This window comes from Thrips palmi, unplaced genomic scaffold, assembly GCF_012932325.1.
Source record: "Thrips palmi isolate BJ-2018 unplaced genomic scaffold, TpBJ-2018v1 HiC_scaffold_4, whole genome shotgun sequence".
NCBI lineage: Eukaryota > Metazoa > Arthropoda > Insecta > Thysanoptera > Thripidae > Thrips > Thrips palmi.
Genome location: NW_023144631.1, coordinates 130,931 through 149,985, shown reverse-complemented (window position 1 = coordinate 149,985; position 19,055 = coordinate 130,931). Strand labels below are relative to the sequence as shown.

Sequence of the window (19,055 nt, the reverse complement as noted above, 5' to 3'; positions counted from 1 at the left end):
TGGATCCGCCACTGCATGAGCGAAAGAGCAAGGAGACCTCACCTCTGATCTTCGATATCTTTGTCAGAGGCAGCATCGAAAGGAATGACATCCTCAGGAATAGTGCCATTGGCAAGCACAACAGACAACTGAGGAGCAACCACATCCCAAAGCTCTTCATTGGATGGAGGGACGTCAGCTGTGTTTTTCTTGGGTGCAGCTGATTCTGAAAAACAAAAACAAATTGACATTGAGGGATAGATGTAGGTCATAAAGTAATAATATCCAAGAGGGATCCAGGATATTACTTTTGGCCTTCCTTTGCCTCTTCTGCTTGCCCTTATTTTGAACCACAATGCCTCTCTGTTTTTTGCAAAAGTGTTCCATCAGCTTCATGTATACATGGAGTGTTTCAACCAAATCTTTCAAATAGCTCCTGGGGGAAAATATGGATAATTTTGCATTAGTTTTGATAATATGAGTAGCCATGAGAAAGAGAAAAGATGGAAAAAGTGCAAGACTCACCTGGACAATTTGACCTCATCATAAGAATGGATGAGTGTCAAGAGGAGCTCCCGGTACTCAACCAAGTAGAATAGGTTGCCTTGGATAACTTGAGCAGATTTGCGAATGTCAGTATCAGGGGAAAGTTCCATGGCAGCCAAGGAACTTATCAATTCTTGATATGCTCGAAGAGCAAGATGCATGCGTCGTGACCAAATATGGATTTTTTTCTTGTCAGTACTGATCATTGCATGGGAATGTTCTATCTGTGACTGAACCCAGTGAAAGCATTGGATGTTCATTGTTTCACTGACAAGTTTCACTTGAAGCTTGTAGCTTCGATTAAAAGCCATGAAAAACTTGATTGCCCACAAGTAGAAGGATTCATCGTTTGGTTGGGCAACTCCTCTAATCAGACAGTCCTGAAAGTTTAGGAAATGTTCTCAGAAATTGAAAGAACGAGTCAAAGTTGATTTGAAGAGAAGTGGTTGAGTGATATAATAATGACTTACCTTGACATAGTGCATCAGTCTGTTGTATGAGCCATTCAAGAATTCAACACAAAATTCTTTGAGAAACAATCGAACACTGAAGGCAGACCTTCTCTTATCGTCATCTCCCTTCATAGGGACTTTGTTCTTTGGCCTCTTAGTTTTGTTCTGAAAGTTAAAAAGAAAGTATGGAAAACTTCTAAATGAAGACAAAGTTTTTACCAACATACAACTGCTAAAATGGTAACTTAAACATCAGCTACACAAGATTCATCTTAGAAATTAAAATGCAGTATACATACTTTTTTATCTGAGAAAGTAAGGCTGTCTACTTTACTGATTGGCTTATACAAAATCATATCATTGTCACTTATGGATTTAACATTGCTCAGAACAAAGGTGCCTCCAAATCGTGAATGCCTGAAACATTGTAATAAAATAATAATGATAATATTAATAATAATAATAATGATAAAAATAATCAAAAAATATCATTTTAACAAAAAAAATTGTAGATGTTGATCAAACCTAGCTCCAGTGTATTGTTTGGTCTTGGTTTGGCGAATTTCCTGCTCTTTCATTCGAACCTGAAGCAGGGCCATCTCATCCTTTTCCTTTTCTTGCGTGCTTCTTTCCATTGCAACATTGGCAAGTTCTGACGGTTCTTGATCACGCAGCATCAAGGATACTATTTCCAGATTGTGCATGAAATATGCTTGCTCATTTTGAGAACTACTCATGTACAAAATAAGATCCACCAAGCCGGACTGATGAAGAGCCCACAACACCTTAAAGTGAAAAAAAAAGATGATGATTTATGCCTAGGCAGTATTCCAACAGCCCTTGCAGAACCTTTACATACTGAGATGTTAAAAACAAATTTGATTACCTGATCATGCACACTTGCATCATTGTCTGGTCTACGTTCAGCATCTGGATCTGCTGGTACTTGGAGAATATTTCGAATCAATACAAGAATCCTCTCCATCACCATGGCTTTTTCCTCAGAACGCTCATCAGAATCCTTGAGTTTTGATATAAACAAAAGGAAAAACATGTACAAATCAATATTTTCAAAACAATACAACAGAGAGTTTGTATGGCACTCACAATTTGAAGAATATCACTCAGCTTTTTGGACAAAATAGCCCAAATGCCCTCTTCATTAAATGCTTCTTTGTAGCTTTGCAGTTGAGATATAATTTGAAGGTAATAATTCCGTGATGTCTTTTCAGCAGGTAATTCTTCTCGATAAAGAAGAAGAGCAGGATTTGTCAAATTAACCAAAAGTCTGAAGCAAACAAAATCAGAACACAATGTTGTTAGATTAAATCAGATTGAATGATAACTGATAACAGTTCAAATCTAAGATGCAGCAAACTTGCCTCAACGTGACATCAAATAGGTCTTCATCTTCATTGTAATGCTTTATCAATGGAAGCAAATCAGTGACCAAAACTTTGGCTTCTCCCAGAAAACGCCGTATTTCATGATTCTCATCATCATGACGCAAATATCTGATGAGATCTTTCACAGTCTCTGTAAACGGATGGTGAAAATTTAAAACACAATAACGAACTTAAATAGCATATAACGTGAGGTTCTATAAATAAATGAGCAGATTAATACCTTTACAAAATTTATCAATGTAATACTTGTTCCCATCGGAATACCCAAGAGCACTGCAAGTGGCAGCTAACTCAGCTGACAAGACTGACGAAACCATCCTGTGACAATGAAAAAGACATGACGTTTAACAGAAACAAAATAGCATGAAAGTCGAACAACACATGAGCAATGCTAAAAAAAATAAATTCTGTGAAAGTATGTGTTTGTGAGTGGAGGTTAGTGCAGGGAGCCGACAGAGGCAACGAGCTTAAATTAGAATAAAAGAAGGACATTCATTGCTGTACCTGGCAAAAGAACTATCAGTTTAAGCCAAACAAAAGGAAATTGGCCACTATCCGAGTAGAGGCTTAAAACTGCCCTTAAATGTATAGAAATTCATCAGACTTCACTGATGGTGCAAGAACTGGCGCGCAAATCGGACTCTCAAAACTTGTTGATACTTGCTCAGCGGTAGTACCATCTTTGAAGTACTTGACACTTTACCCATTTTGACATCTTGAGTCAAGACGTATGTACTAGATCAAATTAAAACAAATTTCAAATCGTTTTTGAACGTAATCTTTACTAAATTTTCTGCATTTTTGAAACAGTTTTTTCAAAAAAAAAGTTAAATATTGTTTTCTTTGGTTGGCTTTGCTGTGCTCTGCCTTTGAGTTTTCACTTCTAATCGTTTCGTAAAGTTTACTGGAGATTGAACCGGATGTCAAAGTTCAAAGCACAGAATGGCGCGCGTACTGTCCTCTAAGAACAGTAGAACCGATCATAAAAAAAGTTATTCGTGGCTGCTGTAAAATCAGGAGAATTATAAATGCCTTCGGTAAAATGCCCTGCGCAGTTTGAACTTGGACTAAGGTTTGAAGTTGTTTCAAAAATGGCCGCCAGAGTGCGTTGTCATCGGCCTTCCGTACTAGATCCGGTCCCATCTCTTCAAAATTGGATGTCAGCTGATGATGACGTCATATTTATGATTTCATCGTTTGTCTGTTTGGTCTCATCATTCAGTGCGCAGCCTGTCTTGTCAATCTTGTCCTTTCGAAACGGGTTTTGCTATTGGAACTTCCACTCGAAATGTTCCGAAGTAGCGGTATAGAAAAACTACTTGGTAAGCTGCTTTGTTCTGGGTCTATCTTTCCTTGTTCTGTTGTTTGGGAGACCCGCTGTCAATTGCAACCTTCGGCCAATGTTATGATTCATTGCACCAATTTCTCTCTGATGTAACTTTAGATGTGCACATTTAATGTAAGCATGCTGCGCAGTTTGATACTACGATAGTTGTCTTCCTTTGAGAGACCGTCACTTTTCATGGTTAGGTTAATGCCCTTTGGAGATGTTTTCCAGTTCAGACCGAGTGTACTTTGTACTGTACTAGCGTCACTTCTTTGTTTCAGATAAAGCAACCGACCATTGCCAATTAGACCCCAACTATTCAACTATCCTTCAAATCTGTGACACTATTCGTCAGGGCGACTGCCCGTAAGTATGAATTAAAATACACATTTTCCGCCTTCACCTAATTTCTTTCCTTGTCTGTTTGCTTCACCTTTGGCCTCTTTTTCTAGACTAGATATTTACGTGTTTTTTGTTTCTTTTACAGGCCGAAGCAAGCCTTAGCAGCGATCAACAAGAAGATAACTCATGACAACCCGCATGTCGCCAATTTTGGTTTATTGGTATGATTTTCCTCAATCTCATTTCCTGTACTACTTTATTTCTGTATAATGTTTTCAGTTTTCTTAACACTCATGTTTCGTCTGTGTAGGTTTTGGAGTCTGTTGTGAAAAATTGTGGGAGTCCAATTCACAATGAAGTTGGGACTATAAATTATATGGAACAATTGAGGGAACTTCACAAGACAACCCCTCATGACATAGTGAAAAATAAAATTGTTGAGCTTTTACAAGCGTGGGCCTTTGCATTCCGTAACAATGCCAAGTATCGTGCTGTCCAGGTACATGACTGCCTATTTTTATTTCGACATTGCTGACTGTTTCTTGTGAACTCTTTGATAAGATCCCTTGTTTTTTTTTTTCTAAGGATATTGTGGCAATTATGAAAGCTGAAGGTCATGCATTTCCTCCTCTGAAAGAAAGTGATGCTATGTTCAAAGCTGAAACTGCTCCTGAATGGGCTGAGGGAACTGTTTGTTTCAGTTGTCGCACACCATTTACTTTAGTCATTCGTAAGGTAATTTACTTTCCAAATATTCGACTTATAATCATCTATCTATAATCTTGTAATACCTCTTCTCATCTATTGGGTCTGACATTTTCAGCATCACTGCAGGGCTTGTGGCCAGGTCTTCTGTGGTCAGTGCTCTTCCAAGACATCACTTGTGCCGAAGTTTGGTATTGAGAAAGAAGTTCGTGTCTGTGATCAGTGTTACAACCAAATAAATAGGTAATTGTCCAGTCTATTAGATAGATATTTTTTTCCTGTTAAGCTTGCACCTACCTCACTTGTCTGCCTTTGAAATTTTTAGCCGAGCCCCAACATCAAGTTCCAAGGTTGAAACTGATTTGCCTGCTGAATATTTGAACAGCTCTCTTTCTCAACAAAGCCAGGTGATGGTTTGAGAGTTTCAGTCGGTCCACAAAATATAAGTTATTGATGAGTTAACTGACTAATTTTGTTTCTGCCAATTGTTTAGACTGCACCTCGCCGTACCGAGGACGAATTGCGCGAAGAGGAAGAATTGCAATTAGCCATTGCACTCTCTCAGTCAGAGGCTGAAGAGAAAGAGAAATCGGTAACTTACTTAAATTTTAACAGTAATTTTTTCTTAATTTAATGTTTATTATTTCATTTACTATCTTAATATTTTACTGCAACTAGAAATCCAAGTCTCCTCACCTGTCATCCTTGAGTTCCCATCTCGCAGCAGTAAAGGTTTGACTATGACACATATTGAATATTCTGGATTATGTCAGTTTCCCATTTTTTTTCATTGTGTGGTTTTCCCTGTCGCACTTTCAGTCTGAGCCAGTCATGCATGCAGAACAAGACCCTGAGATGGCCAGGTATCTGGACCGATCGTATTGGGATCAGAAAAATAAGGAGGAAACTAACAAAGTACCTTCTGCTCCCACACATCTAAATAACTCTTCCATGTCTACTCAGCCTGTGTCAAGTGCTCCGGTATGTAAATATTTAACTTTGAAAAATACCTTTAAAAAAAATATGACTTTGGTTTTTTATGACAAGGAATTAACTGTCATGTAAATTTTGCAGAGTTCTCATCAATTATCCAGTACAGCTAACAAAATAACTACAAGTTCTGCAACAATTAATAATGCTGCAGTTTTAGACTCCACCTTCAAGTTACAACAAAATGGAGTTGGAGAGGACAGCGAAATTGATGAATTTGTGAACACACTGAGGAGCCAAGTGGAAATTTTTGTAAATCGTATGAAGTCTAATTCCTCCCGAGGCAGAAGCATAGCTAATGACAGTTCAGTTCAAACTTTGTTCATGAACATCACTGCCATGCATTCCCGCTTGCTGCGATATATCCAACAACAGGATGACAACAGAGGTCAGTTGGTTGAAATTCTGCATGCAGCAACCAATAATATTATATCATCATATTTGTTACCAATAAGTTTTATTGGTTTGTTTCAGTTTATTATGAAGGGCTGCAAGATAAGTTGGCTCAAGTAAAGGATGCAAGGGCTGCATTAGATGCACTACGTTTTGAACACAGAGAGAAGTTACGTCAACAAGCTGAAGAAGCAGAAAAAATACGTCAAATGCAAATGGCACAAAAGCTGGACATCATGAGGCAAAAGAAGCAGGAGTACCTTCAGGTGGGCTTTCAATTCTTTATGTCCGAATTCTTGGGTATCTCTAAGGTTGGTCAATATATTTTAAATACATTTTATCATCTGTTTTGTAGTATCAAAGGCAGCTAGCGCTTCAGCGAATTCAAGAACAAGAGCGGGAGATGCAGATGCGGCAAGAACAGCAGAAGCAGCAGTACTCTCAGTATGGTGGCACACCATACAATCGCTTCATGCCGCCTGGCCCTGGAGGGATACCACCAGGTGGCGTGCATCCCAGTGGCCTGCCTCCTTCCAGTGTGCCGTCCTACTCTGGCCCAGTGCAAGTTCCCTCCATGTATTCCCAGCAAGGACATCCACAGTACATGGGACATCAGATGTCCTTCCCTGGACATATGCCTCCAGGTGAGTTAGGGAGGGACTGAAATATCATTTCAGCACTAACTGAACAGCATTCAACACAATTTTGACCACATTTTCACTTAACATTTTTAAATTCTCAGGAATGATGCCTGGTCACCCAATGGGCCCTGGAGGACCTCAACCTGGACAGATGGGACCTGGAGGACCACAGCCTGTGCAGATGGGACCTGGAGGACCTCAGCCGGGACAGATGGGACCTGGAGGACCTCAGCCGGGGCAGATGGGACCTGGAGGACCTCAGCCGGGGCAGATGGGACCTGGAGGACCTCAGCCGGGGCAGATGGGACCTGGAGGACCTCAGCCGGGACAGATGGGACCTGGAGGACCTCAGCCGGGACAGATGGGACCTGGAGGACCTCAGCCTGGGCAGATGGGACCTGGAGGACCTCAGCCTGGGCAGATGGGACCTGGAGGACCTCAGCCTGGACAAATGGGACCTGGAGGACCTCAACCCGGCCAAATGGGTCCTGGAGGTCATCAACCCGTCCAAATGGGTCATGGCGGTCAAATGGGTCATGGTGGTCCTCAACCTGGTCAAATGGGTCATAGCGGACCTCAGCCCGGCCAGATGGGCCCAGTAGGACACCAACCAGGGCAGATGATGGGACCCAATGGCCCACAAGCACCTCACATGGGCCCTGGAGGTCCTCACCCTGGCCAGATGGTTGGACCTGCAATGGGGCAGTTGGGTCCTACTGCTCCTCAGCACGGGCAGATGGCTGGTATGCAGCCTGGTATGCAGCCTGGTATGCCCCAGCACCACATGCCTGGCATGGGCCCCGTTCCGATGCAGCAGCAAGTTGGGGGCCCGATGGGGCCTCGCTCGGATGTGAAGAGAGAAAGTGAAGAACTTATTAGTTTTGACTGAATCCTATCAATATGGCCTGTCTCCATTTCTTTTAATTTTTGTAGATGCAATTTCTTTTGTGATCCCTTTGTTGACTGCTGTTCAAGTCATTTTTTAAGATATAAATACATGTTTAACCAAACGATTTATTCATTCCTTCATATTCTTTATTTAGTCATTAGTGATTTGTTATAATTTTAATTTGTTCCCAAGCCTTGGGTGCTGACTGCCAGGTAACACAAGACACCCTTCCCTGGTACCTGCCTGGCTGCTATGTAAGCATGACCGTCCTTGGATTTTCTGCACATAAATGGTGCCGTGGGTCCAGGTGTTGGGAGTGTCGGCACTGATGTCATCACTTCTCTGCCCTGCAAACGTGTTTTGTTTTGTTGTATGTTTATCTATCACAATATTTATATTAAAATATGCCCTGTAAATGCTTTTTAAATTAAATAACTATTGGAAGGAATATGCTCTTAGTCTGAGAATTATTTCAACTGACACGACCCCCTTGATCTTAAATGTATTTTACTTACAAGGGTCACAGCCAGTGGTGGAATAGTACCAGGGTTAGGAGGAGAAAGAAAAGGAGAGCGTAGGTGACCAGCTCGAGCTTGAATTCTCAGTAACTGGGCATACGGGTTCACCAAATAGCAACTGGGATCACTTTGTTTGGCCTCAAGTACAAGGCGACGAACCCATTCTGCCAGACGCACCCGATCTAAAAGACATACAAATAAGTGCCTGCCCAACTTAGCAGTGAAACTGAATTCAGAGTTCAAGTGAAATATCACCATAGGGTGAGTCAAGAGTTGGAGAAAAGTATGCAATTTCTTTCAAAGCAGTCTGGAATTCCTCTTTTGAACTAGGCATTCTCAGTTAGGTGCTGGACACAAAAATACACAGAAATTTTAAGGGGAAGGTCTCCTTTCACCAACAATACTGGCATTTTCCATTCCCATTGTTGGAACCAGTGTAGAAACAGGCATGTCATCATGTCTAGCTACAATGTAGTAACCCTGGGTTTTTCAGGAGGAGTTGGAGGGAAATTTTTTCCGCCAGTTCTATCAAGTATAAGGAAACAAATAAATTTTAGACATGTTTATTTTGAACTTGGTAAAGTAATGGAACAAAGGTACAATAATGTGATGCTTCTCTCAATGCAATTATACTTTTACAAATGAATCATACCCCCATGATATTGCTTAAAAATAATGTGAAATAAAATAATAATACAGTCTCTCCCTATAAACACCTAAAATTAACGTAATAATAAAGAATCTTATCACAATATCACAAGTAAGATAAAGTCAAATTGCTTCGTTTAACGGCAGGTTTCAAGCTCAGGAGGGATTGGGATTTTCTTGGATAACGCAAATGCTTTCAGGGCTTCGTACTTTGCTTGAAGAGTCTGTAGCTCAAGTCGCATAGCATCATTATCTTCACTCATCAGTTCCATATCACGATACTCTTGAGACTTTTCAGTTTCCAATTCATCCTTCTGTTCAATTCGCTTAATTCGGCAGCTGAAAGTAAATTGTTAGAGAAGATTGGATACACATTCAATGTTAAGCAAAAACAATGAAAGTAGGCTGTAGCATCAAACCTTGCTGCATATCCTCGATTTTTTAGAGTACGGCGACGTTGTTTCATGCGAACAATATCATCTCTTGACAAGCCCCTCAACTTTAGCTGCCTGTTGAGATCACGTACAGAAATTGATACGAGCTCATCATCACTGATGTCCAGAACAGGTCCTGGAGACAGAGGAGCCTGCAAAAAAGTTGTGTAAAGATTAATGATCTGTTTCCCTTTTCCCTTAGGGACAAGATTGGGGGGATGAATAACTGTTTTGATCAACAAAAGTCTTTGATTCAATATTGATATGTTTCAATGTATACAAAAAGTGATAAAAAAATCTTTAGCTTATTTGCTACAGGTTTTTTTATTGCACCTATTGAATTCATAGGCTGAAAACAGGACCATGTAACCTTTTTATGCCATGGCACTGAATCTTAGCGTTATAAGCATATTTGATTCAAAGAATGTTTGTACGATTCTAACCTTACTCTTCCCACCGGAAAGCTGCGAGGGCAATACCTGACTTCCATGAGAAGATCTCCTGTCACTTTTACGCCCTTCCATCGGCATTTTACTCTTTCCCGATGGAATTTTCTCGGAGAAACGCGAAAGACGCCACTAAAAGAAAGAAATGTGCTTCGTCATCTTCACGGCCATCGATGTTGTTGACGGTCGAGGGGGCACAGCAGACGCCACTGGCAGACGAAATCATCACAGTCACAGCCATGTAGATTTTGCTCCCCTCTCCCTTGTTTACAATATTTTGACGGCTGTATTTAAGCTCTTAACGGTCGCATAGAACTCCGGAGAAGGTGAGATTTTATTTCTATGATGAGATTAGCTTTGCTGTTAGAGTTGACGCTCTTGGGGCATCTTTTTTTGTGTGTTCTTATCACCATTAACGAGCCGACACGTGATAGGGTCTAGGTTATGTTGTGAGTTTATATTTTGATCATGTAGAATCTAAAACACCCACATATTTTTAGAGATTTTGTCTTCATATTTGTATTTGGTTGCAAAAGTAAAGAATGCGCTTCTTACCCCAAAATCAATTCAAAGATTCATCCACTTGTGACTGCTTTGACATTTAAGGTGTGGCGTGCCTCCATGGTATGACATGATTACGAAGTTGTCTAATTTTTTTTTAACTCTTGATTGTTGCAGGGATATCCATGAGCACAGAGGTGTACTACTTTCTGTTGATTCTCATTGTCCTCCCAGTGCGACTTTTCTTCAGCCTGTGGTCTTGGATTGGCTGGGAACTGTTTAGAAACAATTGAAAATAGTCACATCTTTCAAGATGAGATTAGCTGAGCTCGCTGGTGACGAAGCATTTGGAGAGAAGTCAAGAACATTCGTCTTTCAAGATGAGGGCCATACTTTAGGCAACGCTCTTCGTTGCATCATTGTCCGTTATCCTGAAGTAATGTTCTGCGGCTACACTGTGCCACATCCAGCTGAAGCTAAAATGCACTTCCGCATTCAGACTAATGGTCCTCGAGCTGTTGACATTTTACGGAGAGGGCTGGAGGACCTGGCTAAAGTGTGCGACCACACTACTACAGTATTCCAAGAAAAAATGACTGCCTTCAAAGCTACGAGCACCTCATGATGTCTCTTTTCTTAAAATGTTCAATCTAGTCTATTTTTTCATATAATAAAAAGAGAACAAAACTTGTCTTTGATTTTTTTTCCATAGTTCATTATTTGACTCTGATTGCAAATACTCTTTCTATCAGCAAGCAGGGGATGGCAACGCTGTTCACTTATTCTGACGTCATTTCAAGGAGATACTCTCTGAGACCTGCAATGGAATCGATTGAAACTTGAGGGCAGCATCAAGTTAAAATGCCACATTAGAGTAACAATTAAACGTGAGTACACTAACGATCAATTCACCCCTCAAAACTGCATTGCAAAAACAAGTGAAAAATGGGGTTTGGCAAAAAACGGTATAAGAAAAGTGACTACTTATAGTTTCAAAACGTTAATTTGGGAAAGTTTTTGAGCCTTTGAATTGAAACCTGGCTTAAACACTTTCTCAATTCATATTATCGTAATGACAAAACAGCTTAGACCTATTGAACTTTGTATTTTGGAGTAAACTAATGTGCAAGGGGGGGTCGAACATGGTGTCAAGAAAGGTGGAGGGCGTTGCCACCCCCTGCAGCAAGTCTCACTTGGTTTCTAATGCTGGAGGTGAAGTGCGAACTCATGTCACCCATTGGTTGCTAGGAAATTACTAGAACGATAGGCGCTACATCCATTACCCACACTGTAGGGAAGGCCATCATAGACCACTTTCACAGGCCTTACAAACATGAAAAATACAAAGGCATGATGGGGGTCGAATAGAGTCCTTAATGCCCCTCTTGGACCTATAGGGCTCTAGGGTCGAACGCCGGTGGAGGGCCAGCCAGCTCGTCTCCATTACATTCCAATTTTCGGCATCATTGCCGCTCCGGCAGTTGGTCGGCCAATCACACGCTTCCACTCCCACTTGGGACCGGTCGTCGCAAAGGAACACACACACAAACACACACACCAATCGGCCTCGAGGCCCAGCCCTGGCCTTCCCCGGTCGAAAGCGAAAGGGCCACGCGCACCACACTGTAGGGTGGGATCCAAGGGCGCAGCATGAGGTCCACACTCGGGGCGCAGCTCCTTCGGGTCTCGATGACGGCGGCGGCGTTCCAGTTCCAAGTGGGGCCCGAGCAGGCAGAGCGGGCGAACGACGGCCGGCAGCTCTGGGCCGAGGCCCTGCGGGACGTCTTCCGGGCGGCGGCCGCGTTCACCACACTGCACGTCCTGTGCGGCTTCCCTCAGCTGTGCCTGCAGGTCTGGGGCCACGCGATCTGCAATAAAAGTAGAAAGTTTCAAAAAAAAAATGAAAGATTGCAATGCGTTCGTTGTCGCGAAGGCCAGCGGCGCGGCGGGGCCGTGGCCCTGGGAGGAGTGGCCGCACACTCTCTGGGACGCCAGCAGCCCGCTGGACGACGCCGCCCTGCTGCGCACCGAGGCCTGCGGGCCGAACCTCGGGGAGCGCGACCTGGTTCTGCTCGTGGCCCCCTCCAACAAGTCCATCGTCCAGCTCGTCGCCGTCTGCCAAAGCAACCACCCGAGGTAGTGATGAGGAGACAATCTGCTGCCCGCTCTTCCGAAATCTCTGCGCAAGCCCGGCACGCCGCGCCCCTGTCGGCGTGGGGTCAATAGACACGTGTTCTGCGTGCGCAGATACATCGCGTCCTGGCCGTACGCGGACGCCGACCCCGGGCAGAGGACGGCCTTCAACGCGCTGCACGCCGCCTTCACCGTCAGCCGCCTCCGCGTCGTGTCCATGGACGTCCCGGGCGCCGACGTGGAGGCCCCGCTGCTCTTCTACCGCATCCGGCCGTACTCGGCGGCGACGCGGTGCCGCTCGCCGGTGCGGCCCCTGTTGGTGGCGCGGTGGGTGCGCGGCGGCGGCTTCGGCGGCGACACGGCGCCGCCCCTCTTCCCGGACCAGCCCCTGTCCGACCTGCAGGGCTGCCCGCTCAACGTGGCCGTCAGGCAGTACGCGCCCTTCATGTCCTTGCGGCCCGCGCGGCCCGCGGCAGGGGCGTCGTCGCCGTCCTCCAACGACACCGAGCTGTGGGAGCCCCAGGGCCACTGGGTGCCGCTGCTGCGGGCGCTCGAACTCGGCATGAAGGCGCGCTTCGTCCTGAGGCCCACCACGTACCAGGAGCTCGGGGGCGTCCGGTTGAACTCCTCCAGGTCTGTGGCGGGCGCCGCACAGTGGGCCAGGAGACAGGTGGAGGCGGTCAAAATCTTGGAGGCGTTTTGAGCTCCAGAGTCACTCCGTAAATGGGACCCCACCAATGGATTGTTCTCTTGTTTAGCGACTCTGGAGCTTAAAACGAGTCCAGAGTTTTGGCCACCTGCCCCACAGTGCGCCGTCGCCTTGGTCAACGGCCCGACCGGGATCATAAAGAAGCTGATCGAACCGACTTCGCAAGGAACATGAAAGACTTATCAATACATCATTTGCTGTCAATCTGAATGCTTCAACCCAAAATTCCGCCAAAACCATAATTTTGACATAACTTTGACGCACTTCGGCTGCTTCGTGAGCGGTTCGCGTTCCTTGGCTTGCAGCGTGCCGCCGGCCGACGTGTACGTGGTGCGGACCATCCCGCAGCCGGGCCAGGAGGTGCCGCTCACGTCGCGCTCCTCGTGCTACACGGCGTGCGTGCCGCGGCGGTGGCGGCCCGCGTCCGCCTGGCACCTCTTGCTGGACGAGTTCACGCAGCCCGTGTGGGCACTCGTCGTCGCCACCTTCGTGGCCATCAGCGTCGCCTTGACGCTCGACGCGGCCCTGGACCGTCGCCGCCGAGATCGTCGCCGCCGCCGCCCGCGTGGGGCGTGGTGCCGCCGCCTCGCCGTCAAGCACAAGGACGTCAGCTTCCTGCTGCTGGCGGCCACGTTCGGCTCGATGCAGCCCGGCGCGCCCGGCATGCGGCGAACCAAGGTGCTGGCAAACCCAACAGTGTACTCTCCTCGGCGTGTACTCAGGAGTGCGCTACCAAGAGCGTCTGAGTACACGCCAAAGAGGACGGCGTACTGAGTACGCATACTGTGGAGTTTGCTGAGTACAGTCAGTTCAACGGCCAGCGGGCAGGTCCTCGGTGTGGTTCATTGCCAGTGGAGTGGTTCGCAGGCCAACACGCGGCAGCGCCTCCTCTTCGCCAAGTGGCTCTTCTTCTCGTTGATCATGTCCACGGCGTACCACGCGGTGCAGCAGAGCCTGCGCACCGCCACGCAGCAGCCGGACTCGCTGCGCACCCTGCAGCAGCTCGCCGAGACGGACATCGCCGTCAACGGCCCCGTTGTTGTACGTCAGCCTGGGGCCCTTGGTTTTGAGCGTGGCACCCAGGCGATGAGGCCCTGGCCTCGGCCCTTCTTTCTGAGCGAGGCTTTCCTTCCCTCCCTCCGCAGGCGATGCAGGCCCTGGCCTCGGCCCCTGGCGGCGACCGGCTGTTGCGCCGCTTCCAGCCCTACAACATCTCCGGCATCGTGGGGGTGGCGCCGAGCGCGGACGAGGCCTACCTGTGCGCCGAGCTGGAGCGCCGCTTCCTGGACGACTCGCTGGGCCGCGACGAGGCCGGCCGCTCCAGGCACGTCCCGCTGGAGGGCTGCCTCATCAACATGGTGGAGGCCGTGTTCGCGCTGCCCGTGGTACACTGTACCTGCACAAGGCGCAGGACGTCGTGCTGCGGATGACCGAGGTGGGCATCACCAAGCACGTCATGGGCGAGGCCACCGAGCGCGGCGCCGGCGCCAACCAGGACGAGGTGCGGCGGCGGCCTCGACCCGACGACCTCGGCCGCCTCCGCCCCGCACTGCTCGTCCTCGCCCAGGGCCACTGCCTCGCCCTCGGGCTGTTCCTCCTGGAGGTGGCCGTCGCTGGCGGCCCGCTCATGTCGTGGCGGAGGCCGACACCCGCACCGCCCGCACGCGGAGTCCGAAGAATTCTAAACTGTCAAACTAAAAACTCTGTAATTCTCATCAGACCCAGTGGCGCAATCGGTTAGCGCACGGTACTTATACGACAGTGTCTGTGAGCGATGCCGGGGTTGCGAGTTCGAGCCTCGCCTGGGGCACATTTTTTCAGCCCGTCTTCAAGAATATTCCTAACTGTAGACCTGAAAACTCTGTTGTTTCATCAGCCCCAGTGGCGCAATCGGTTAGCGCCGGTACTTATACGACAGTGTGTGAGCGATGCCGGAGTTGCGAGTTCGAGCCTCGCCTGGGGCAATTTTTTTTCAGACCCTACTTCGAAGAATTCGTAACCGTAGACCTGAAAACTCTGTCATTCTCACCAGCCCCAGTGGCGCAATCGGTTAGCGCACGGTACTTATACGACAGTGTCTGTGAGCGATGCCGGGGTTGCGAGTTCGAGCCTCGCCTGGGGCAAATTTTTTACCCGTTCAGACCCTACTTCGAAGAATTCACAACCTAGACCTGACAACTCTTTTGTACTCACCAGCCCCAGTGGCGCAATCGGTTAGCGCACGGTACTTATACGACAGTTGTCTGTGAGCATGCCGGGGTTGCGAGTTCGAGCCTCGCCTGGGGCAATTTTTTTTCAGACCCTACTTCGAAGAATTCGTAACCGTAGACCTGAAACTCTGTCTTCTCACCAGCCCCAGTGGCGCTAATCGGTTAGCGCACGGTACTTATACGACAGTGTCTGTGAGCGATGCCGGGGTTGCGAGTTCGAGCCTCGCCTGGGGCACATTTTTTCCAGGCCCTACTTCAAGGAATTCCTAACTGTAGACCTGAAACTCTGTTTTCCACCAGCCCCAGTGGCGCAATCGGTTAGCGCACGGTACTTATACAACAGTGTTGTGAGCGATGCCGGGTTGCGAGTTCGAGCCTCGCCTGGGGCAAATTTTTTTCTGACCCTACTTCGAAGAATTCGTAATAGTAGACCTGAAAACTCTACTGTTCTCACCAGCCCCAGTGGCGCAATCGGTTAGCGCACGGTACTTATACGACAGTGTCTGTGAGCGATGCCGGGGTTGCGAGTTCGAGCCTCGCCTGGGGCAAATTTTTTTAGACCCGTTCAGACCCTACTTCGAAGAATTCACAACCGTAGACCTGACAGCTCTTATGTACTCACCAGCCCCAGTGGCGCAATCGGTTAGCGCACGGTACTTATACGACAGTGTCTGTGAGCAATGCCGGGGTTGCGAGTTCGAGCCTCGCCTGGGGCAATTTTTTTTCAGACCCTACTTCGAAGAATTCGTAACCGTAGACCTGAAAACTCTGTCATTCTCACCAGCCCCAGTGGCGCAATCGGTTAGCGCACGGTACTTATACGACAGTGTCTGTGAGCGATGCCGGGGTTGCGAGTTCGAGCCTCGCCTGGGGCACATTTTTCCAGCCCTACTTCAAGGATTATTCCTAACTGTAGACCTGAAAACTCTGTTGTTTTCATCAGCCCCAGTGGCGCAATCGGTTAGCGCACGGTACTTATACGACAGTGTGTGAGCGATGCCGGAGTTGCGAGTTCGAGCCTCGCCTGGGGCAACTTTTTTCGACCCTACTTCGAAGAATTCGTAACCGTAGACCTGAAAACTCTGTCATTCTCACCAGCCCCAGTGGCGCAATCGGTTAGCGCACGGTACTTATACGACAGTGTCTGTGAGCGATGCCGGGGTTGCGAGTTCGAGCCTCGCCTGGGGCAAATTTTTTCAGACCCGTTCAGACCCTACTTCGAAGAATTCACAACCTTAGACCTGACAGCTCTTTTGTACTCACCAGCCCCAGTGGCGCAATCGGTTAGCGCACGGTACTTATACGACAGTGTCTGTGAGCAATGCCGGGGTTGCGAGTTCGAGCCTCGCCTGGGGCAATTTTTTTTCAGACCCTACTTCGAAGAATTCGTAACCGTAGACCTGAAAACTCTGTCATTCTCACCAGCCCCAGTGGCGCAATCGGTTAGCGCACGGTACTTATACGACAGTGTCTGTGAGCGATGCCGGGGTTGCGAGTTCGAGCCTCGCCTGGGGCAATATTTTTCCACGTATGTTTTTTATTTTGTTGTTGAAAAGACATCAAAAACTCTGCGCCGCATTGTTTTCCTGTTTTGCTGGCGGGGCTGACGGCGCGCGGACGGTGCGTCGGCCCGTTAACGTCAACACCACCTCCCTTTTGTCCCACGCGGTCCTGCCCCGATGGCCTATAATGCTGCATAATGCCTCGATGGCGCCGTAATGGCGTTTGTCGGTGTGTGTCGGGTGCCGAGTGCGTCCGTCGTTGACATGGAACCACCCCCCATCCAGATCTGCTCAGTCAAGGAAGGTCGCGGGTGTCTAAACCTTTTGACTAGCGCCCGGTAGGCAGGCAACCCTTCGAACTTGCGACGAAAGGGATGCCTACCTTACGGCGCTCGGGCGGGAGCCATCAGGGTATGGCAATTTGCTTGCCTGTCAGGCGGTGAAGTGCTAGGGAGGGGTGGGTGGGGCTACGCCGGTGTATCTGCGCCTGCATTTACGACGTGGTGCAAACTGCACTCATACCTTGTCCCATGAAATGTTTGAGGGCCTCCCCAAACCACCCTGTCGAGACGCCAGTGTAAAGAAGATTTTAGAGTAATGTGGTTTTCGATTTCCTATTTGGGTTACTGTTTAATTGAATCAAGACTTAAGTCATGGTAAAAACATGTTTAATTGTTAAAAACAAACATTGGAGTCAATCAACAAACAAAGGAAAACAAAACAAACAAGACGAAAATGTCGTCGGTTCCCTGCAGTGTCAAGCCCAGTAAGTGAACCGGCAACTCTGGAGGTCGGGGCTGCCCCGCACCAAGCGGAGGAAGTCCTTCACCTCCCTCTTCAGGTGGGGGTGATTCTTGTTGCGCTCGAAGTACGTCGCCGTCCTGGCCGGGATGGAGTTCCAGGCGTCGGCGAGGGCCGGGTCCAGGACTCGCTCTGCATCCCGCTGGCCCGTGTTGGCGGCCCCTTCGGCGCCGGGGGCCCCGCTGCGGGCACGCGCCGACATGGAGAGCGAGACGGCTTGGCCGTGCCGCTTGAGGAACATGAGGTACAGGTAGGTCAGAAAGTAGGAGTCCCGCTTGGGACGGCGCAGCGGACGCATCATGCCGCGCTGCGGCCAGTAGTCGCCGCCGGGGCCGCCGCGCCCGGCACTGCCCGTCGCGCCGTCGGACACGTCCAGGAGGAAGTGCTCGGACGCGACGCCGCGGCCGTGGTCGCCCAGGTCCACGAGGCCGGCCTTACCGCGCCGCCCGCCCGGACCGCCCTTGCCGCCCTTGCCGCCGTCGCCACCGTCGATACTGAAGCCCCCCATGCCGCCAGCACAGCCGTCCTGACCGGCACCGCCGGCGCCGCCTCTGGCGCTGACGCGCACCTTGTTGCCGGTGAACTCCAGCCCCACGCCCATGAACATGCCGCCAGGGTGGCCGGGCTGGCCGTCGCGGCCGCGCTGCCCGATGACCGCACTCCGTGACGGTGCCTCGCCGGGGGCCTCGCCGTCCAGGCCGTCCAGGTCGATCGTCGGCGAGCCCGGGATCTCCCAGCGGGGCGCCACCACCGCCAGGGCCGCGCCGGGGAGCCTGACGCTGTCGTCAACCACCACCGTCTTGGTGGCGTACAACTCGAGGAACTGCAGGCGACCCGAGCAGTTCCGCAGCGCCGCGGCCACGGCCTCGGACAGCAGAACGGACTCGGCCTCCACGACGACGCGGCCGCCGGGGAGGCAGCGGGTGTAGCGCCTGGCCGTCCAGGGCGGCGCGCTCACCGCCGGCGACTCGTCCACAAGCGGTGTCGGGATCACGTATTCGCCGACACAGGATCTCTGCCCTGCAGGGATAGACTCCTCTAGGTGCACTCGTCCGAGAAGCAGCGCGAACACTGCAACAAATGCAATCATTTGAATTTTCCCGCCAAACACATAGCCCGCCTTCTAGCTACGCATCCTCGCGACCGATTTGACTGCCAACGTACCAAGGCTACACAATTTGACTGTATACGATGGTTGGTCCTTTGGGGTAATTATGTACTTTAGGGGCTCCACCGGTTTGGCAGTGAAAGCTATCTACAACCAAGAGGTCCCTTCCTTCCAATTACGCATTCAAACAACCAATCACAGATTGATTTTGATTCGGGCTGTATCGGTTTGTGCAGTGCTTTTTGCTTGAAGCTCTTACACTGTCGATTTGTGCCTGTATTGTTTTTTGAGTGCGGGACCCCACGCTTAAGCCACCGGAGTAAGTATTGAAAGTAATGTTGGAAGTGTCTAAGTTGTTTTTAGCCACCAAAGCGG

The 19,055-nt window shown here is 48.6% G+C and overlaps 6 protein-coding genes and 11 non-coding genes across 21 annotated transcripts in view; 14 read left to right on the top strand and 3 right to left on the bottom strand.

Annotated features, from left to right (window-relative positions):
• Nucleotides 1–3,037, bottom strand: part of LOC117650020 (protein timeless homolog) — a 139,144-nt gene extending 136,107 nt beyond the window's left edge. Inside the window, exons 1-11 of the mRNA XM_034393267.1 lie at nt 2,888–3,037; nt 2,604–2,701; nt 2,360–2,513; nt 2,085–2,265; nt 1,864–1,998; nt 1,503–1,762; nt 1,277–1,394; nt 996–1,142; nt 505–905; nt 288–415; nt 43–205 (exon numbers count right to left, since the gene is read on the bottom strand). Of these exons, the coding sequence (XP_034249158.1) occupies nt 43–205; nt 288–415; nt 505–905; nt 996–1,142; nt 1,277–1,394; nt 1,503–1,762; nt 1,864–1,998; nt 2,085–2,265; nt 2,360–2,513; nt 2,604–2,700 (1,784 nt within the window). The 5' untranslated portion in view covers nt 2,701; nt 2,888–3,037. The remainder of the gene's footprint in view (nt 1–42; nt 206–287; nt 416–504; nt 906–995; nt 1,143–1,276; nt 1,395–1,502; nt 1,763–1,863; nt 1,999–2,084; nt 2,266–2,359; nt 2,514–2,603; nt 2,702–2,887) is intronic.
• A 490-nt stretch (nt 3,038–3,527) lies between these two features.
• On the top strand, nt 3,528–7,810 carry LOC117650027 (hepatocyte growth factor-regulated tyrosine kinase substrate). Of its 2 annotated transcripts, XM_034393283.1 has the most exons (15): nt 3,547–3,705; nt 3,828–3,908; nt 3,992–4,076; nt 4,198–4,273; nt 4,363–4,551; nt 4,638–4,787; nt 4,876–5,000; nt 5,083–5,164; nt 5,251–5,349; nt 5,436–5,489; nt 5,577–5,738; nt 5,832–6,135; nt 6,222–6,406; nt 6,496–6,784; nt 6,883–7,810. In XM_034393283.1, exons 5-15 carry the CDS (start codon nt 4,429–4,431, stop codon nt 7,668–7,670), a joined length of 2,361 nt encoding a protein of 786 aa, XP_034249174.1. In that variant the 5' UTR covers nt 3,547–3,705; nt 3,828–3,908; nt 3,992–4,076; nt 4,198–4,273; nt 4,363–4,428; the 3' UTR covers nt 7,671–7,810. The 2 variants fall into 2 exon arrangements, with proteins under 2 accessions (XP_034249173.1, XP_034249174.1); XM_034393282.1 differs by lacking the exon at nt 3,828–3,908 and having other exon boundaries at nt 3,528–3,705.
• Nucleotides 7,811–7,820: 10 nt separating this feature from the next.
• On the bottom strand, nt 7,821–8,541 carry LOC117650053. Its single transcript, XM_034393321.1, has 3 exons — nt 8,444–8,541; nt 8,186–8,370; nt 7,821–8,017 (listed from the first exon to the last, which is right to left on the bottom strand). Exons 1-3 carry the CDS (start codon nt 8,520–8,522, stop codon nt 7,847–7,849), a joined length of 435 nt encoding a protein of 144 aa, XP_034249212.1. The 5' UTR covers nt 8,523–8,541; the 3' UTR covers nt 7,821–7,846.
• Nucleotides 8,542–8,735: 194 nt separating this feature from the next.
• Nucleotides 8,736–9,936, bottom strand: LOC117650048 (transcription factor MafK). 2 transcript variants are annotated; one of them, XM_034393314.1, is made up of 3 exons: nt 9,714–9,936; nt 9,256–9,422; nt 8,736–9,175 (listed from the first exon to the last, which is right to left on the bottom strand). In XM_034393314.1, the coding sequence occupies exons 1-3, from the start codon at nt 9,798–9,800 to the stop codon at nt 8,974–8,976; spliced, it is 456 nt and encodes a 151-aa protein (XP_034249205.1). In that variant the 5' UTR covers nt 9,801–9,936; the 3' UTR covers nt 8,736–8,973. The 2 variants fall into 2 exon arrangements, with proteins under 2 accessions (XP_034249205.1, XP_034249206.1); XM_034393315.1 differs by having other exon boundaries at nt 9,750–9,932.
• On the top strand, nt 9,901–10,907 carry LOC117650050 (probable DNA-directed RNA polymerases I and III subunit RPAC2). Of its 3 annotated transcripts, none has more exons than XM_034393317.1 (2): nt 9,901–10,042; nt 10,395–10,907. In XM_034393317.1, the coding sequence occupies exon 2, from the start codon at nt 10,531–10,533 to the stop codon at nt 10,840–10,842; it is 312 nt and encodes a 103-aa protein (XP_034249208.1). In that variant the 5' UTR covers nt 9,901–10,042; nt 10,395–10,530; the 3' UTR covers nt 10,843–10,907. The 3 variants fall into 3 exon arrangements, with proteins under 3 accessions (XP_034249208.1, XP_034249210.1, XP_034249209.1); XM_034393319.1 differs by lacking the exon at nt 9,901–10,042 and adding an exon at nt 10,048–10,165; XM_034393318.1 differs by lacking the exon at nt 9,901–10,042 and adding an exon at nt 10,177–10,322.
• A 3,870-nt stretch (nt 10,908–14,777) lies between these two features.
• Nucleotides 14,778–14,869, top strand: Trnai-uau. Its single transcript is given in 2 exon segments — nt 14,778–14,815; nt 14,834–14,869. It is a non-coding gene; the product is annotated as a tRNA-Ile (tRNA).
• A 221-nt stretch (nt 14,870–15,090) lies between these two features.
• On the top strand, nt 15,091–15,182 carry Trnai-uau. Its single transcript is given in 2 exon segments — nt 15,091–15,128; nt 15,147–15,182. It is a non-coding gene; the product is annotated as a tRNA-Ile (tRNA).
• A 72-nt stretch (nt 15,183–15,254) lies between these two features.
• Trnai-uau lies at nt 15,255–15,346 on the top strand. The gene is given in 2 exon segments: nt 15,255–15,292; nt 15,311–15,346. It is a non-coding gene; the product is annotated as a tRNA-Ile (tRNA).
• Nucleotides 15,347–15,568: 222 nt separating this feature from the next.
• Nucleotides 15,569–15,658, top strand: Trnai-uau. Its single transcript is given in 2 exon segments — nt 15,569–15,606; nt 15,624–15,658. It is a non-coding gene; the product is annotated as a tRNA-Ile (tRNA).
• Nucleotides 15,659–15,725: 67 nt separating this feature from the next.
• Nucleotides 15,726–15,817, top strand: Trnai-uau. Its single transcript is given in 2 exon segments — nt 15,726–15,763; nt 15,782–15,817. It is a non-coding gene; the product is annotated as a tRNA-Ile (tRNA).
• Nucleotides 15,818–15,893: 76 nt separating this feature from the next.
• On the top strand, nt 15,894–15,985 carry Trnai-uau. The gene is given in 2 exon segments: nt 15,894–15,931; nt 15,950–15,985. It is a non-coding gene; the product is annotated as a tRNA-Ile (tRNA).
• Nucleotides 15,986–16,052: 67 nt separating this feature from the next.
• Trnai-uau lies at nt 16,053–16,144 on the top strand. Its single transcript is given in 2 exon segments — nt 16,053–16,090; nt 16,109–16,144. It is a non-coding gene; the product is annotated as a tRNA-Ile (tRNA).
• A 67-nt stretch (nt 16,145–16,211) lies between these two features.
• On the top strand, nt 16,212–16,301 carry Trnai-uau. Its single transcript is given in 2 exon segments — nt 16,212–16,249; nt 16,266–16,301. It is a non-coding gene; the product is annotated as a tRNA-Ile (tRNA).
• A 65-nt stretch (nt 16,302–16,366) lies between these two features.
• Nucleotides 16,367–16,458, top strand: Trnai-uau. The gene is given in 2 exon segments: nt 16,367–16,404; nt 16,423–16,458. It is a non-coding gene; the product is annotated as a tRNA-Ile (tRNA).
• A 76-nt stretch (nt 16,459–16,534) lies between these two features.
• Nucleotides 16,535–16,626, top strand: Trnai-uau. Its single transcript is given in 2 exon segments — nt 16,535–16,572; nt 16,591–16,626. It is a non-coding gene; the product is annotated as a tRNA-Ile (tRNA).
• A 67-nt stretch (nt 16,627–16,693) lies between these two features.
• Trnai-uau lies at nt 16,694–16,785 on the top strand. The gene is given in 2 exon segments: nt 16,694–16,731; nt 16,750–16,785. It is a non-coding gene; the product is annotated as a tRNA-Ile (tRNA).
• A 2,099-nt stretch (nt 16,786–18,884) lies between these two features.
• LOC117650032 (myrosinase 1-like) overlaps nt 18,885–19,055 on the top strand; it is a 44,882-nt gene continuing 44,711 nt past the window's right edge. Inside the window, exon 1 of the mRNA XM_034393289.1 lies at nt 18,885–18,999. The gene's annotated coding sequence lies outside the window, so the exon portion shown is untranslated. The remainder of the gene's footprint in view (nt 19,000–19,055) is intronic.